The following is a 19159-nucleotide window of genomic DNA, read 5'->3' on the forward strand; positions in this document are numbered from 1 at the left end:
AATTTCGTGTAACAGTAATTGTTACGATATTATTTCAGAGGAAAGAAATAGATGTAATATTAAAATTAATCTGTAATACTTTGTTACATAATGTACCGTATTTGTATTCCTTGTTGGTGCAGTTTAAAATAAAGCAATTACCTTTTCTGTTTAAATATCGGTTTAAAAAAGGTAGTAATGAAATAAAAGGAATTGTTGAGAAAATAATGTTAATACGAAAGCGAAGATAGAACTCAGGGATATGCAAAATATATGAGGATACCATTGTCTTTCGCGGTACAAAATGTTTGTATAATTCACTGCGCTCTCTGAAGAGTCGAAGTTGTATTCGAGAGTTTTATCAGCTTACTAATTCGAAATACTAAACGAGATTCTTTAATTAATGGAGGATAAATAATAAATATGTAATCTAGAATTTTAATATCTATCTTATGTTTTAAAACATATAGAAAATTATATAATTTTGAAGTCATAAATATACTCAGAAACAATGCGCTGATGTTCCACTTACGAGCACGGAATTTTAATATCAGTGAGAATTTTAGAAACCTATATCACTACACTACACGATGTTGCTAAGTACCTACTTATCTCGTTGAAAAATGTTGCAAAAATTGTGCTTGAACGTGAAATGAGCTTTTAAATTCATTATTTATAAATATGTACTACAGGATAGGTTATATTAAAATAAAAATGTAAGTGAAACAGTGATCATGGATGGGATTGTCTAGATGAAAATGTTAGCTTGTGTGTGTCAACCAACAGAAACAGCTTTATTATTCAAAGGAGGACCACCTATTACAATGGGGCCACTAGGATCTACGAAAACGAATGAAAACGCCGACGAAGTTATAAAAACTATCGGAATATATCCGAGAGACAACAATGTAATTAGTGATAATAATAGGGAACACTCTCCAATAATATCGATTCCAAAGTACGTCGATTCATCGGGTAATCTTTTGAATTTAAAAAAGATCGAAAGAAATGGTAAAACAACGAAAATTCTAGTTAACCCAGTTTGTTCTGAGAGTGTGAGTGACGACAGCTGTACCCCTAAAACTGTTAATACAAAATGGAATGGTAAGAAAAAGAGACTTAAATTTGGATTCAACAAATACAAAGACAATCTACATTCCAAGCATATAGACAGTGGTTGTGTTGAGACTAAGGAAGATAAAAAATCAATATCTTGTTTTAAAATCAAAAGTCGGGATGATAAGACGCGTACGAACGAAGACAGAAGTTCTGGTCGAGAGAACTGCACAAATGAAAATGCGAGTAATTCATTGAGCTCAGATAAACCAGATCTCATTATACATTCAAGAAAAAATAGCAATGAGACTTCAATAGATGAAAAGGCTGTAACTGATGAATTTATAGAGCAAATAAAAGCAAAGAAACGCTGTGCCTCGAATGGTAAAGAGGTAAGACATTTTTTTGTGACCTTAAAGATATTTTAATGAAAATAAAGACATCGTTTTATGTATTATAAAAAAAACTTTTTAGAGTTCCATAAATATAGGGTAAAAAGAAAACCAAATTGTCAAATTTTATATAAAATAGACTTCATTCAAGTCACTTTCGCTACGGGTCAATCTCCATGTTAATGAGCTGCGGAAACATCCTGAAAATAACTCTTTCATCGTATATAAATTTTATTTTAACTCATCTCTATATTGAAATCCGCTGAAACTATTATTACTTCCATTTATGAGCTATAACTGAGTTTTATCAAATACACAATCATCATTCAAATTGAACTGGAGTCTTAGCTTTGTTTATGTATATGTAGCCTATATGTGAGGCTTTACTTTGTACTTTGTATACGTAATAAATAATTAATTTGAATACAGCACTCGACCCCGTATCAGAACATTATATAAGCTAATATATAAATGTTAATGAAAGTTCTAGTTATTATCATGGTTCTCATATACATACTCACTAAGCTGTGTTATAATAAGTTTTGTTAACTACTTAAAACAGTAGTGAAGTGGTTAGTGGTGCAAATTTCACTATCGATCTGTTTCCATGGACGCTAATGGTTCTTGAACTGAAGTTTTAGCCAAGTCAAATACTGCGACCAAATGACATAGAGCTGCAGAGGAATTTTTAATGATATTTTGTTTCAGTTTAAGGTAAATGTAACATTTGGTAAGGAGGCATAGCGAATTTAAAAAACTACATTTAATTAACACAAAACTTGATAAATATGGTTGAAAATGATGATAAATAAAAAATAATTTCTCATGAAAATATATTTTTCACTTCAACACCAATAAAAAAAATAGGTATATAATGAATTAAATATTTGTAAAATTCGTGATTTCATTGTATCGATTGACTTAAAAAAAAAAAGTGAAATGTTGATTGCTGTTTGCCATAAAATATCTTCCATGGTAATGAGAACCATTTTTTACTTGTCATTACCTATTACAATTGAACTAATGTAAATTGGGTTTCTTTATATTTTATTTATATTTACGCGGTACTTTAAATCATTGGATCTCACATAATAGGTTTTTGTATTTAGTCTTCTGTTGTATAAATGGCATTAAATATTTGTTCACAAAATAAAGGTTTTACCTTTTAGAGTGTGTGGTGTAAAATGTTCTTCTTCTTTTGTGCATTTATTTTAAATATCTTAACATAGTTTATAAAATACATTACTTACCAACTCGAGGTATTATAAACAAATAGTTTTAAGTAAATTCATAAATTAAAGAGATGTCTGAAATCCATTAAAGTCGCTAATAATAAATGAATCACTATTCCTTACTTAAATGACGGTTGCCTTTATTTTTCCTAACTTTAGAACTTGGTTCTTTATAAGTATTCGTAATTATGAGAAGACTTAAAAAAAATTTCAAACTAACGAAAAACGTAATGTTTGATGATGACGCGTTTCCTCTTGTATACGAGTATTTATTACAATGTCTATAAAAAAAGTTAACAATTTATTTTTGTAATCACGTTATTACTAGAGAGGGATACATAAAAGTAAACAGAAGTACGTAACGCAATACATTTTTAATGTATTATTTGAATAAAAATATTCGTTGTATTCTTTTCATGTATATAAATGTATTCAGGGTAAATTGCAAACTGAGTTTCGATTTTTCAGCTCAATTGAAAGTAACATCAACTGCGCTAGACTTGAACCCGACTCGAATAATAATGAAAGGCCACGTTAATCATACACATACACAACTAAGTCTGCATATACATATATGTATGTACAATATACATAGCGTTTAAACACTTTCAAGTACAATTTTAGTAACTACCTGATTTATTGCAGTCTTTGATGTGTTGTGAGAGCAGATTTAACGTCGTTTTTGAATTTAATTATTGGTTGTGTAGTTTATAAATTTTCGTTCTTGTGTGTTAAATACTTTATATATTTAAAACATTTATAAAAGATATATAATCAAAGAGTTTCATTAATGTCGCTTAAATCATGACTAAACACTGTTTAAAATTCAATTAACAATATGACAGTTTCAGGAGCATATTGACGCTGAAATTTCTATATAATTTAAAATTTTCATCATCATCGTCATCATCAGCCTATCGGAGCTCACTGCTGAGCAAAGGCTTCTTCTCACATGGAGAAGGTTAGAGCATTAATCATCACGCTTGCTCAAGACGGGTTGGTGATTTCAATCTTATAATTTGAAATTATAAGACCAGGTTTCCTTACGATGTTTTCCTTCACTGTCTGTCAGTGGTGTTTAAATACTCTTAGAAAGTATATATGACTCCGAAAAGATCACATTGGTACTTGCCAGTTTTCGAACCAGCGCCCTCCCGTATGAGAGGCGGGCCTTTAACCTCCAGGCCACCACGACTTCATTTTATAAAATATTATTTACATTTTATAAATATCACAATTTTTATTACTTTATTGGTGAAAACGAAATAAAAAGGAAATTTTTAACTCACCCAAATATAAATAAAATATTAAAAAAAAAAAACATAATTACAAGAAAGGTATTTAAATATTATATGAATTAAAAAAATCCTGTAACAAAAAAGTAATATTTATTTAGTACTCTTTATATTTTAAAACCTTGAATATATTTTAATCGTATATAGTTAAATACGGTTTTAATTTATCTTTATTTAAGGCTAACTTTTAAAATTTACCGCAAAATTGTTAATAAATAACATGTTTTATATTCGGGTAAGCTATAATAAAATAATCGGATTATTTAAATCATCTCTTCAGGTTTATGGTTTCAGAACGTCCCTATTTTCCACATGGAGCCCAATTCCCTTTATCTTCATTAACTTATATCATATAATCAACATTTTCCGATAAAGCGGCGATAATACAACCCTAGAGCTTAGCTGCTTATTTATGAATTTTGTTAAATTCAATATTCCAACAAAACGTCCTACTTTCAATTTTCCTAAACAACTTGCTTATCGCCAAATAATAAATCTGTCGGCTTATCCAACTCCAAAGTAATCTCATTTTAATTAATGGTTAATAAATACTCGAACGTTTTATTTGTATATATGCGTTGATATTTACTATGTAGTTTTGGAATTTTATTCATCAAAAATTAATCGACTTTTTAATATTAAACAAAACAACTTATTTTATAAATTAGTTACGATCTTATACCTACAATTCATCTCCTTCCATCGGAAAATAAACCTACATACATATTCCTAAACATGAACAGCGTAACTAAATCTATTATGACGATTTTATAAACTATAAAAATCTATCATACTTGTGTTTTAAATAATACATTTCGTAGATGAGAGGAACAAGAAAATTGACATATATATTTATAAGTTCATGTTACATATTAATCTTAAAATTTTAACCATTACGTAGATGTACACAATGTGAACGTGCGTTATCAAGGTGTAAATTAATAAGATCTTTCCTATAGATTAATTAATTTCTATTTAATGTTTGTCTAAACGCTAACACGACTGTTCTGATGAGGCTAAAATTTCCCTTATAGTTACAGTTAGTTGAGTAATTACAAATACATCAGACGTTTAGCCAATTTTAGAGATGAATTGTTTGGATAGCAACTCTTTAATAGTTCTTTAATCCATTCATGTTATAAACAGTGCGTTTATTGGAAAAATGTCACACTGTTATCAATGGCTTTATTTATACTCCATTACATATAAAGTTGATTTAAACATCGCAATATTTTAAAAATCTGTGTAAATATAGATTTACGTTCAAGTTTTGACTCTACCGCAAATATCAATTAGGCTGTGATGTAACTTTGGATTAAAAAGGATTAAAATCGCAATGTTTAATTTTATTTTTATGTTTTGAAATTGACAATGTTATAAAGGCAATCTATAGCAGAGATACAATTATAAATTACGACTTTAATGTTCATTTTAGAATACAGTATGCGTAAGACATACAATCTTTCTTCACATGGTAGGTGAATTTTAAAACTTGAGCAAATATTTATTTAAATCACTTATAATGTGGAGCACTTGCATAACTAAGTGTTAATATATATCTGACACGACACGATTAGGTCATGCGAGCCAAGCCATGCTCTGCTGAGTGCCACTCCCTTTGCCTTATACTTCACGGTCTGCTGTAATGTGACATGCGATAGATGGGCGAAAAAAATTTTGGCAATGCTATTTAAAAACTGAATTTAATCAACATAATTCCATATTTTGCTGTTATATTACAATTCTACAAATTAATGTGTAATTGAAACTCTGCTTTAGTACTGAAAAAGATGTTTCTGTTTATATTTACTTTATAGCGTGAAAATCGAATAGAACAATATACAATTATTTAATGAGATCTAAGACTTTCACGAGTTTTAGTCATTTAAATGAAACTAATATTTTTCGGATATATTACGCGTGCTTTTTTTTTTGTTAAAACTACATACTCCCGGAGTTTCGGTTACTTTTCAGCAACCGTGATCACGGGCAGACGAGATGTCGCCGTGATGAACCGTAGAAAAAAAGCACGCGTAGTATATCCGAAATTATTATTTTCATTTAAATAATTATATATTTTTAAGGTTATTAAATTTATAGTTAGCTTTGTAAAAGTTTGATTTTGTGCTTGACACTTGATTAAACAGCTCTAGATGAGAGTGTAGAAATTTATGTTGAATTTTTTCACAAATTTTTCTTAAAATTTTAAGCTTTATAATAAAGTCATGTATAATCCATGTGAGAAATATTTATACTTCTTTTTGTAAAAACTTTTAAATATTTTTCAGAAACGGTTTTGGAACTCTGTTTCTTCATTAAAAATATGTAAATATTAAGTCCCTAGACTTACGTTCGTATAGCTAATAAGAACTTTACCCTTATTAGCTTAAGGGCAAAGTTTTTCTATTACGACACAAACACTATCAATTAGATGCTTTGGCCTTTTTATGTGTTTACTTACCTATAACACAGCCAGCTCTTTTGTGAATGTAAACAAGAATGACTTCATTAATTTTTCAGCGCTACAATAGCGCTGTTTGTATCACCAAAACAGGCAAAGTAGCTGCTTCCCGCTGTTTTATAACACTAATATTGATTTATGTCAATTGCACTATAAATTTATGTCAATGTTTAATTTAATTTGTGCTGCTAAATATTCAAATATATTTAAATATTCATTTCGTTAAACGATAGTTTAACTTCGAGCGTAATGGTGCCATTAGACTGCTATGACGTAATAAAATACATAAAGATATTTACCGCTAAAGTTAAAAAACCTTAAATTGTCGCGTGGCCTCAATATAACGTTTCCTTAATTTCAAGCAACAATAGCTTTTTATTTTGGATGCCACGTTCTTGGAGACAATAAGGCTAATGCTATTTATTTTCTGGATAAAAATGACTGCTTTCATTTTTCTAGTTCCAAATTGCGATCACATGGAAGTAAGATAACATTGTGGCTCTAAGTGCAAAAAAGTGTTCACTTAGTCCTCTCAGGGTCAAATAACTACCGCGACGTTTCACAGTGGGAGCTTTTGTTGGCTGTCTTGGGACTTTAATTTTAAATCTACGGTAGCTAGGTGGCGTCTTTTATTTGAAACACCTTGTTATAGTCGACTTTTCACAAGTTTCCGTAGCTTGGAAAGACAAAGCGTGGAGTAATAATGTCAACCAAAGAATAGGGGCAGAACAAAACAGGTTGAAGAGTCAAGTCAGGGTTATGTCATTGTTAAAGCGGACTCTACGTACATATTATATGTAAGTGTCGTTTTGGAGAAACTGTCTCGTCATCGGAGTTGATTGGTTTTAAATATTTTTAATAGATTTCACATCAAACGGCATAGCTATGTTTATCTTATCGGCATAGTTTTATTTATGGTAATAGAGTTATCAAATCAAACATAATATTAATCAGAAAAATCTTAAAAACATATTTCTTTTACAGCTCCTGACGTCAAGTTGTGAAATTCTACGTAGTTAAATAGTACCTAATTGGATGTTATTCTGTGATGTCGTTTTTATTTTCTTGTGACTTTATTAGACGGATTTAAATTTACTTATGATTACTTATATGCCATATTTTTTGGTCGTGCATTTACCAGCAAATAAAATATTCATATTTTTTTGTGCAAAACCTCATTCAATTTATAAATATCTAATGCTACGCCAGCCTATACAAATTTTCGTGAGAGTTTTAGATATTTTTAAAAGCAAAACCATCCTTACGCATTTGATATTATGTATGAAGTTGGAATGTCCATGTACGTATCTGGGTTTGAATTATCCATGAGTTAGGAAATGTATTTATGAAAGCCTAAAGGCTAATAGTATACCGTTTTATTTGGTATTAAATTAGTAACTTCATGTATTAGAATGATTGCGGTATTGTATTGTTGAATAAAAATAGCAATCAATCTATTCCATTTTGCTGTATTGTTAGCAAAAGAGAAATAATCTTAAATCAAGAAATCTTTTATCAAAGAAAAATGTACCATTTTTCTCTTAGATAAGTGAAATCAGCTAACTCTAAGGATTTATAATAAATATTCTCTGAAATATTCCAGTACCGCACAAAAAACATTTTTTGTTAACACTGCAATATTTTTTCGTTTATTTCTCAAGAATACAAAGTGCCATTGATCAAAAGTAACATTTCTATTTAAAGCTAGTAATTTTACAACAAATACTCGTAGAATGTAATGCATAAGACGATCAAAATTGTTTATGATACTACTATAAATTGCACTAGGCGGAGACGAAAGTTTTCCTTAATTAATTTAAAAGTTAATACCTCTCACCGCGCGTTACAAAGAGTAATTAGAACTTGTACACAACGAATTAGCGTTGCAATGTTCACTTGTAATAAAGCTCTTATTTCAAGTAAGATAAGATTGACATTTTAATTGCGATGGTTAATATAAAATTTTTGAATATTTCGTAATGTAAGGTAAGACATTTAATATACAAACTTTTCTCGTCAACATAAAACAGGCTATTATAAATATTAATTTCACAATTTAGATAGTAATGTATTAAAGTAACAACAAGTTTAGATAGTAATGTATTAAAGTAAGGTTATAAGGATTGTTGCTTTAAATTAATCTTATTTTCTATCGAAAAAGGTGAACTATTTGCCACACGACCGATTAATTTTGTTGGATTCCTGACAGTATATTCCTATAGTCTTGATGACAGTGACTTGGTTTGATGTATTATAATTGATTAATCCAGAAATCGCAGGTCTGTATCTCATGTTAAGAATTTTTAATTAAATTAAAATTAGAAATTCTCGTCCGTCTATATTGTTATTGAAAAAACATTCAACATTTTAAAGTTTTCGGTATTTAACGATGTCATAATGAAGACGAAGAACCCGAAATAAAACCCTCTGTGGGCCAAAACAATGCAAATCTCTTTTGTCGTATAAAGAATTCATAAACTCGGGGCAAAGTATTCGTAATGAGGCAATAAGGTTGTATATTGCCAGGGTGTTCGCTAAACTGAAGTAGCATTTTTTAAACCTACTCTACTCCGTTAAGATTGAATTCTATTACCAATTAACAAAATAGAAGAACATTTCTCAATTAATGAACGGGTCAATATTAATACCTACATCTATCGATTACAAAAATTACCATAAAAGACATTAAAAAAAAATCAATTTTATGTGCGTGTTTCTTCCTATTAACATTTAATATGAAACGTTATTCGTTCTTTACCATGGTTTTAAAGAAATGGGAAATTTAATTTTGCTGTCTTTTCTTCCGTGACGTTTTGGAATATTGATAGCATATAATATTTTTGCGTGTCAGCATTTCCAGCTACGGTTTTATAAAAATATTTCGGAGGGTAGAGGGTGGTGAGAATAGCCTTTTTTATGTAGTATTTATGTTTTTTTTTATTCCAACTATTCATATAGCGTATTTGTATTATGCAAATAGGAACATAAAAATTCATTAAAATATAGTGGTGTAAGTAGTGTTGCAAGAAAATAATACTGGAACTGCAAAGAAAATCAAAGATTAGATATTAAATTCAAACCATACGACATCTCTTCAATAAGTAAAATTTACAAAGAGACACGCGCCGAGCGAGATTCTCCAATTTCCCTCTGATCTTCCTTACTTCTCAGAACATATGTTTACATCTTTTGAGGTTGACTTACAAATAAATTCAGGAGACCAAAGAGCCCCTTTTCATTGTTATTTATTTACTTCAACCCTGAGTGTATTTTGGAAGGAAAACATATATTAATTTTACACTTCCATTTTGTGTGTCATTCATATTAATTTTAGCTCTTTACTGCTTGTTTAAAACAGATAGGACAATATATGAGTTTGGTTTGTACCAGGGTTTAGTCGATAAAGTTTAATGAATGTTTAATTATTCGCTGCCGGATATAACCAGCAATATATAGTATTTAGTTTTAATTATATTCATAAGTAAGACTTGGTATTGAACTTTTATTAACTATGAAATTAATCAAATTAACACCAAAATGAGTGTTAAAGGTAATACACAAATCCAAAAATGCCAACGGAATACAATATAAGAATTGGTTTTATACAATTGTATAGAAGTTTAGGCAAAAATAATTCTGTAGAATATATTGTTTTTAAGTAGAGAAGCATTTTCTTGTTACAATACAAAGAATATTCCGTATCTTACGGTATAAACCTTGTCATAAAGGAGAATTCACACGATACATGTTTTATTCATGGACGGACGATTGCTTTAGCTCTTTCGTTATTGTAATGTACCCAGTTGGTATGATCAAGTGTATGAATTTTGTACAAAACCAATAAGCTGATATACACTTCTTTAATTTTAGTAATAATAATAATTATTATTAGAATTAAACATATAACATTTATTTTTTATGTCTAAAAACTACAAATAAATAAAATATAAAGTTTTCCTTTTTTTTTGTCCCATGTTGTCCCATGCAAAATATCACACAGTTAACTTTCATTAAAAAAAAATTACAGCAGTTTTTTGCGTGGAAGGTATTTTTTTTTCGAGATAACTTTGAAACTAAAAAACTCTTTTCTCGACAGTCTTATTAAAGTAATAATGTATAGAATATTATACGACTTCGTCCGATATTTTTTATGTAATTAATAGAACAGTAGGATGTCTATTATACAGTAGAATTTCATTTTGAAAGCATAAAAGTATATGCTGTTATACACATGTTTTTTCTTTATACTACACACTTATATTGACTTTTCATTTCTCTTTAATTTGAACTCCATTCTGTGTCGTGTAAATAAAACGTGGAAGTATAAAGACACGCGGTTCAATGCCAGCTGGCTGACTTTTTGGTTTGAATAAATAGAAAATACTAAATTGCATTTTAATTAAAAATTAAGTATGTGATAATATTAAATAAAATGAAAATAAATACAAAAAAATATTAGGACTTCAATGAATGTGTGTATTACATCTTCATTCAAAGGACATTACAAAAATTAGTTACTCTATTATCCCATATCTTTTTAATTCATATCTTATATATTTGACATTAAAAATTAAAAAAAAATAATTGTAATGTAAATTCAAACGAAAAAACTTTTACATCTCCATTCAATCAATCTCCGATTATTATTATTGGAGTTATCGGAAATATCATCGAATTTTACAAACTTCAATTGAGTTCCTCCTGATAAAGACATGAAAATTTAAATTTGGGAATAAACTAAGTCATTTTTTTTTAAATTATCCTTTAAGAGATGGGAATAATCCGGCCGTATATAGATATGATATCTCACTAAAATATGCTTAAATATGAGTGTCAAATACAAAATGATTTATTTATTCACTACTGCAATATTGAAATTCACAGAATATTCCCAAATGTACAGCTTGAAGCCAACTCCACTCTAAAGCTTCAGTTCTCTAAGCGAGCAATTAATTTGTGTTAGCCAAGCTCCTAATGTCTCTGAAGCAACTCACGATAGTGGTTAGCTATTTCTCAACTATTCTGTAAACACATGAAATTGACTATAATTGACCTTTAAACTTATCAAAGTTTAATGAAGCAATAAGTTCGGTACAAAATTTTAATGTACGTATTTGGTTAAACGTATCAGATTGGTTTATAGCGGATTTTGTTAAGTGAAATATTATTGAAGGTGAATTGGGTGGAAAACTTTATATTAAATACTTTAATACTAATATTAATATATATTACAGAGATAATACTAAGATAAATATATATATTAATAGATATGACAGAGGTATTTAGTAACTTAATAAACGGTTATTTTTATTAAGTTGAATCACTGACATGATTGATCTTTAATTTCGAGCGATTTTTATATTAGTAGTAGTAGTTTTTAAGCTATGTATAATAGTAGTTTTTGTACGACTACGAACACAAGAATCGGATTGGATGTTCGGAAGTTGATATATAATTAGAAGATTTTATTTATTCTTTCTATACTAAGAAATATGTTTTAAAAACAAATATACTGACCAAAATTGTGTGCTTTAGAAGATGATATTTCAAATAAGCCTTCGTAATAAAAAATTAATTCCCGTTTACTTTACTAGGCGTTAAGGCTTTTACGGCAATCACTTATTCGAAATGGTTCATTTTACTATGGTATATTGAAGTAATTAATGGACATTTTATCATTGACATTAGACTGATTAATTTATTTTCAATAAAACAATGGAAATTATTAAAACAAAAGATTAAGAGAAGTTAGTCTAGAAACTTCCATATATCGTTATTCCTTCACACATAGGTTTGCATGATAAAGTATAATGTGATACGCATATTACTGCATTATTTTGCCATTAACCTATTTCTCTATGGTAACCTTTTACATCCATTTGCGATTGTTGTTTTACTTAAAAGTTTCGGGTTTGTCCTTTAAAAATAGTGTAGTTTTTAAATGGAGATTTTACTGTCATGTTTAGTTTCTGAAGCGACATTAAGATTTGTTTGCTTAATAATACATTTGATGAATAATGTGATTTTGTAATACATATATATTTTCTTTAAAATATTACGTTTTATGGCTTGAAAAATTTTATACTCAATATAAATCTAAATTCATCTTTTCTGTGTAAGTTCGCTTCACAGACTGTCATTACTCACGTCGTACCCACATGTTGCTAAATATTAGTGACTTTAACGCATTTCTGTTGCATATTGTCGTCGATATGTTAACTCGGACACAGACTATCAACAAGTGTCCAGATTAACATAAATACCGGATTCCATCCTTCCGTTATGGCGCCAGAGGGAAAAGCCCAAATTTACGCGACCTACTGGCACAAAATGTATTGTAATGTTATACACTTTTATTTATAACTTACGGCTCATTGATTTATTGGATCCCTCAGAATTGAATTTGGAAAACTTTATTCCATATTGTACAATCAGAAAAATGTCACTAGGACAAAATTACTACTGTTTATTTATTAATAAGGTTATATTTATAAATATTTTAAAAGAAGCGTAGTCCAGTTCTGGTCATAAATTAAATTATAAAAGATTTCCAGTGGGGTTTAAACAAAGGTACATTGTTTAAAACTGTGACCAAAGCCGTTGGCTTACTGTTCTATCTCAGAGGTACAGTCATATTTTCAACTCAGCCAAAGCTAATCCTCACCAACAAATAAGACCACGCGGAAGCGTTGACAAGTGAAATATTACACATCGTTAAAATCAACCATTTTATTTCTATTATTCTATGTTTTGATTTTATTTTCTCCATTATGAAATCAATGAAGCAAACTGGTTACAAGCGCTCGGGTTGCCTACTGTCTTTTGTTCTTCCTTTCTTTGTTGTTTGATATCAATATTATTATGTACTCGATTCAAATAATTGGTTATTATGCGATATTTTTGTATATAAATTAATTTCTTTTTCATCTGGAAGAAAGGTCCATACATAACGTATACATCGCGAGTGCTTCATGTTAATAATATAAATATTGTCAAAATTATATTCAATCTCTTAATTCAATAACAATCGGCTACAAAAGTTTTGTAAAATCTAAACTTTGTCACAAGCTATAAGAATTATTATAACTTATAGTAATAAAGTAGGAAAAGATGTCAATGAATTTGGTTTTTAAAAATTTACTAAGTATGTATGTACTTGAAAAGAAGTGACTCTTGTCCAGTAATAAGTTAAATGTTATTTATTTTACAAATACAAATTCACCAAATACATATATAATATTAAAATGATTCATTGCGTGCAGGTGATCGTCATAAAATTTTGTTTAAATTATTGTTTTTCACGTTGACGTTAATTACGATAAACCTATAATATCTAGGTTTAAAATTAATATTATATGTAAATAGAAAAACTTAATCTCGATCAAGCTATACTTTTACAAAAAAATATAATATAAAACTGTGAACTCTATAAAACAAGAAATCTTAAGCGTGAAACTTTTCCCTTATCTGGGATACAAAACGTGGATCATGTCTTCTTCATTTAATACTGTTACAGTAAAGTTTGTCGGATTTGTTATAATATAAGCTGCATTACTGGGACGGTTTATTTGACACTTCAAACTTGATGAATTTAATTGTATGACTCATAATGGATAGCTTTCTTAGGAAGATGACTTCATGGTTGGAGTCGTTTTGTTTCCGTTTTGGTAATTTTTATTATTTTGGTTATTGATTCAAGGGGTTATTACTTTAATATTCATGTTTGCAAAGTTCGATACAACTTGATAAATTGTTTTTTATAAGTTTTGGACGATAGACATAGTGCTATTTTGTGTTTAAACAAAATTATGAGGGATGTAATAGTTTTCTGTATTCGTAGCCATTAAGTTTATCTCATTACATTCTTACTTTTTTGTCCTTAATAAAACCAAAGATACCTACGATCATGTAGACGTTTTAGGCCTTTCTCGATATTGTCTAACACAGTGATTATCAGCTTTAATTGATTTCAAATTGTCCACAGTTGGGGGAAGGGGTGGAATTGACGCTGGGCGAGTTGCGCGCGATGGCGCTCCGACAACAGCAGCAGATAGACACTCAGCATCAGCTGCTCTGCGCCAAGGAACAGCGTCTGCGCTATTTGAAGCAGCAGGAGGCCAGGCAGCATCAGGTTAGACTTAAAGATAGAATACACCTACTTCTAACCAATTAAAATGCCGATACTCTTTATAAAGTATACATAGTAAGACAATCAATATGTTAGTTAGTTTGTAATCAGTTTTGGCTTAATATCAATGAGGAATCATCTTATTGCTTTTATACAGGAATACTTAAATTCAATGAGAATGTTTATAACTTTTTACTTTATTTAAATACCAAAACAAATTATTATAATTAAGAATTATATCCACGTCTCGTTATAGTTTTATATTTTAATCAAAAAGAATTTCAGTCTTTACTTAAAAACCTATTTAGTAAACTATGACATAAAAAAACCAGAATCCATTATTTCTGTTTCTCTGGAATCATAGCACTAAAACTAAAAGGGGCTTTGAAATTGGGAAAATGGCACCATTCGAAATAAGGCCACGCCGCTGCCGTTTCAATTTCACCCGCACAGTTTCATGAACGAACACACAGACTCCGAAGTGATATATTAATACAATATAATAGTTTAACTACCTCCTAAGATTTCAATTCATGGAAGTTTTAATGTAGGATCACAATTTTTCATAATAAATTATAGCATCTTATAACTAATTGCGGCCAATAAATTTCTGTGATAGAAATTACTGTACTATAATGTTTAACATTAATTATTTTAAAGTTATTATTTGTAGCGCATTCTTTAATATCAAATATGTGTTATTAAAATACAGGTATATAAAAAATATTAAAAACAAATTTATAAGGTGCTTTAATCGACAATATCAGATAAAATGTAGAGAAGATTTCATTTAAAAAGTAATCGCTAGTTCGTCATCAATGCAATGAATAAATCGTGTAAAATTTATCTCTATATATTAAACTTACGTATGTATATATATTGGGATATATACAGACGGATTTTAATAATCGTATTTGAATTTCATCAATTAATGAACGAGTGATATATGATGAGTATGATACTATCAATTAAAGTATGTAAGCAGGGAACGTATCTAGAATATCATTTATTTTAATTGCTATCAGATACAGCCTAATCTCATACGAATAAAAGCAGTGGTATAGAATTCGAGTAAATGAAATAAAGACAAGACGAACTCTTAAGCATTCGTCTTTCTGGAGAAGGCACGGAGTAATCCTATTAACAATGCATAAATGTTGTGGGTAGGATTATATCCTCTAATAGCATAATAACTTTAAATAATCTGCCTTTTATGATAAGTCCCGAAATCCCTTAGCGGTAGTTATAATTCCATCTTTATTTAGCCGCTTATATAATATCTTTTATTATCAGGAAAAATGTCGGTCAAGTGACCACAAGGTTAAACGGAGGTTTGAAGGCAACATAGTTACAGAAGAAAATTATTTTGATATAGTACCTACTATAATATATATAATTTATTTCAATAAATTATGTTCACCTATGTATGTTGAATTCATATGAATCACAATATATATCATTTAATATTGATAGTTGTGGATTTTGCTGTGAAAATTATAGTTACACTTAATTTAATATATTATATACCAGACAATAATGGCAAGAAGTGTCGGTTGTGGAGTCTGGCCTTATGAAAGAAGAATAAATTTAAAAGTTTTAAACTCGAATTTAGCGTTGACATTTCAACCTTAATGTTTCTGAAGAAGGTATATTTTCGTTTGGTTCTTGAAATGAAGTTGCTTAATATTCGCGTAAAGAATTGTTTTTTCTCGTTAATTGGCTTTCTTGGTTCATTATTCAAGAAAGAGATTCGACAATTTCAGTATAAATTTTTATAAAGCACTTAAAATGACGGACCATCGAGATAAATACAACATAAGAGAATATGATAAGCGACGGTTAATTATGAAATTTTCTTGAAGATATTTGACCCAAATCTGTCAAAATTTCAGAGTCGTCTTTAAATTAGATAAAATAAGATCGTACTTTTTTTTTCTTTAATGCGCAAAAATAAAATATTTATTTCTATACTTTTATACATAATACTCATTGTATTTACTCGGAGAGGTTTAGTCTTAAACTTAGGACGCTTCATTCTTAAGCAATGTTTTCCATAAATTTCTACTTAATTTAAATCTTTCACTAGAGTTTGTTTAGACGTGGATGTCTAAGCTACTAAATTATTATTTAGTTTCATCAAGATAGCTGTGTTTGTTTGTTAATTAAAATACGCATTTTCATATAGTTGCTTTTGACCAAAATCTAAATTAAAGTTAAATTTTAATAAAAAAGTGTCCTATTTTTAATAGTTAATCAATTTTCGGAATGAGGAGGATAAAGGTTAAAGTAATACTTTTAAACAAAATTTCATAGAAAAACCGTAACACTTGATTTTAATCCAAATAGTTTAGTTCAATTAAACATCATAGAAGTACTACTTATTTCGTTATTAAATCCAGTAGATAAATTCTGGTTGATTTACAGATTTCATTCAAACTATTTTATTGTGAAAAGTTTAGTTGATGAATAGTTATAACCTTATAATAAATATAAAAATAATAAAAGGTGAAACAATAAACGACTGTACAAATATGTAAATAACATACAGAATGTAAATACAACATATAGAGTAGCCAAGTATTGAATTTTTATATTCAATATTTGGCTAGGTTTATTGTTGGGCAAAATTGTTTTCAGAGAAGCTTAATAAATCTCACCCTGTAGCCAGACGCCTTTAGGCTAATGCGATATTTATGGCGCGCCTAAAATAAACTCTTACCACCTTATAAATAAAACACATATCTAATTTATATTTCAATCTTGTTTATGTATCTCTGTATAAATATGAGCTCTTTTAAAAATGATATCCAACAAGTCGACGTGACTTCTTAAAATTTTGTATGTAAGGAGGGCTTGTTAATTTCAAGGACCTAAATCTAGGTCACACTTTTCTGTCTAGGATTTCTAGGAGTATTAAAGGCAGGAACTATTAACATATTAGACAAAGCACAAAATGGTAGTAGAATTTCTCGTATATTTTTATACTAAAATATTTTAACATGTTTTTTATTTTGTAATAAAATTACTTAAAATGTTGCAAGTATGACAAAACTTTGTAGTTTTGTCAATTAATTTGTCAATTAAGTTAAAAACAACTCGAGAAACTAGGAGTTTTTTTTTAAACTCTGTAACCTAGATATAGTATCCAATACGTGTATTCGTTGCAAAATATCATTTTTTTATTCGTTATTATTTTTATCAATACAAAATAGTTTATCGGAAATAATATTTACTTTTAAAACAAATATTTATTTTGAACACCATCAAGGCAACACAAATGTTTAAGAACATACATATATTACCATGTCAAACGTATCAGATCGGGTGATTAATTGATATATTTTTGTTACATACGATTACAATATTTATTTTATGTAAAAATTTTATAAATTTATCTGAAAGGTGGCGGTGGAAGGTGAACGGTTGCGTCGTCTGCGCGAACGCGTCGAGGCTCAAGAACAGAAATTGAGAAGACTTCGGGCATTGAGAGGACAGCTGGACAGAAATAAGCAGGCGAATATCGCTCTCAGTAAGTAATCATAGTATAGTTGCGAGACTGGATCGCTATCCATGAATCTTATTGACAAATGTTCATAATAAAAACCAGATTCCTAACCCCAAATTTACGTTATTTTTAAAAAATATGAGTGTATTCTTTCCATTTATAAAGTACACAACTAGAATTTACATGGCGTATAAATATATTCAGTAGTTATAAAATGAACATTCGAAGTACTCCAGGTGATTGTTTCACAAAAATATATGTTTAATTTAAAACAATTGATTATTTTCTTTTACATTGAACTCAACGTCTAGTTTACAATGTGATTTCATAAAAATGTTTTTAGCTCTGCGCTATTTATATCACGTTTAAGAAAATATATGCAATCTATGCTTCGTTATCTCTGAGAGTTACATATTTTTGGCAACAATAAATAAAATTTTTTTTTTTTGCTTAATAACTTAAGCACTCATTGAGAACAAAATATCATAAAAAAGTTAAATATATAACTTCTCATAGGAATAAAAAATCATATTTTTTCAGTTTCGTGAACTATTTGTACAGTTTAAAAATTATTTTTAAGTTTATTATTGAGCATATAAAACGAATGAATGCAAATAATTTAAGATAAACATTTTAATTTCTTGATATACTGATAAAAATTATAATAGAGAAAGACTCTTATTATGTTTATTTTTCATGTCCTTTTTTATATACTTATGGGTCATTAAAAAGTTAAGTAGGATCTTAAAATTTTTCGAATATCGAAAAATTAAAACAATGAATTGTATATTAAATTGGCACTGGAGATTTAGTTAGAAAAATGTGAAGTTAATCCGTAATAGGTATCGCTGCAGATAAATTATTAAAAATATAATAAATTCATAATCTCAAACAAATTTAATAAAACATGAATTTATAATTTAAAAGCCAAAAGTTTCGTCGAAACATGAGGTCATTTCTTGGGAGCGCCAAATCGATAAGCACTCTTTCATTATTTAGTAGACATGCTAACAAAACATCGATCAATTCAGTGACAGTTTTATTCATATACGGGTCTTTATCTTTAAAAACAGTGTAAAAATATTTAAACCTGATCATTGTATTTGAAGTA

At 28.7% G+C, this 19159-nt stretch overlaps 1 protein-coding gene across 11 annotated transcripts in view; it reads left to right on the forward strand.

Annotated features, from left to right (window-relative positions):
- The window catches only part of LOC116770506 (apoptosis-stimulating of p53 protein 2), a 134458-nt gene that overhangs the window by 95563 nt on the left and 19736 nt on the right, over positions 1-19159 (forward strand). For 5 of the 11 annotated variants that reach the window (XM_032661991.2, XM_032661995.2, XM_061520851.1 and 2 more), the window contains 2 exons: positions 14400-14546; positions 17946-18072. In XM_032661991.2, the coding sequence (XP_032517882.2) occupies positions 14400-14546; positions 17946-18072 (274 nt within the window). Of the gene's footprint in view, positions 1-682; positions 1428-14399; positions 14547-17945; positions 18073-19159 lie in introns of those variants that run through there. The other 6 variants (XM_032661988.2, XM_032661990.2, XM_061520853.1 and 3 more) reach the window with 4 other exon arrangements.

Source organism: Danaus plexippus, chromosome 7, assembly GCF_018135715.1.
Source record: "Danaus plexippus chromosome 7, MEX_DaPlex, whole genome shotgun sequence".
NCBI classification, from domain to species: Eukaryota; Metazoa; Arthropoda; class Insecta; order Lepidoptera; family Nymphalidae; genus Danaus; species Danaus plexippus.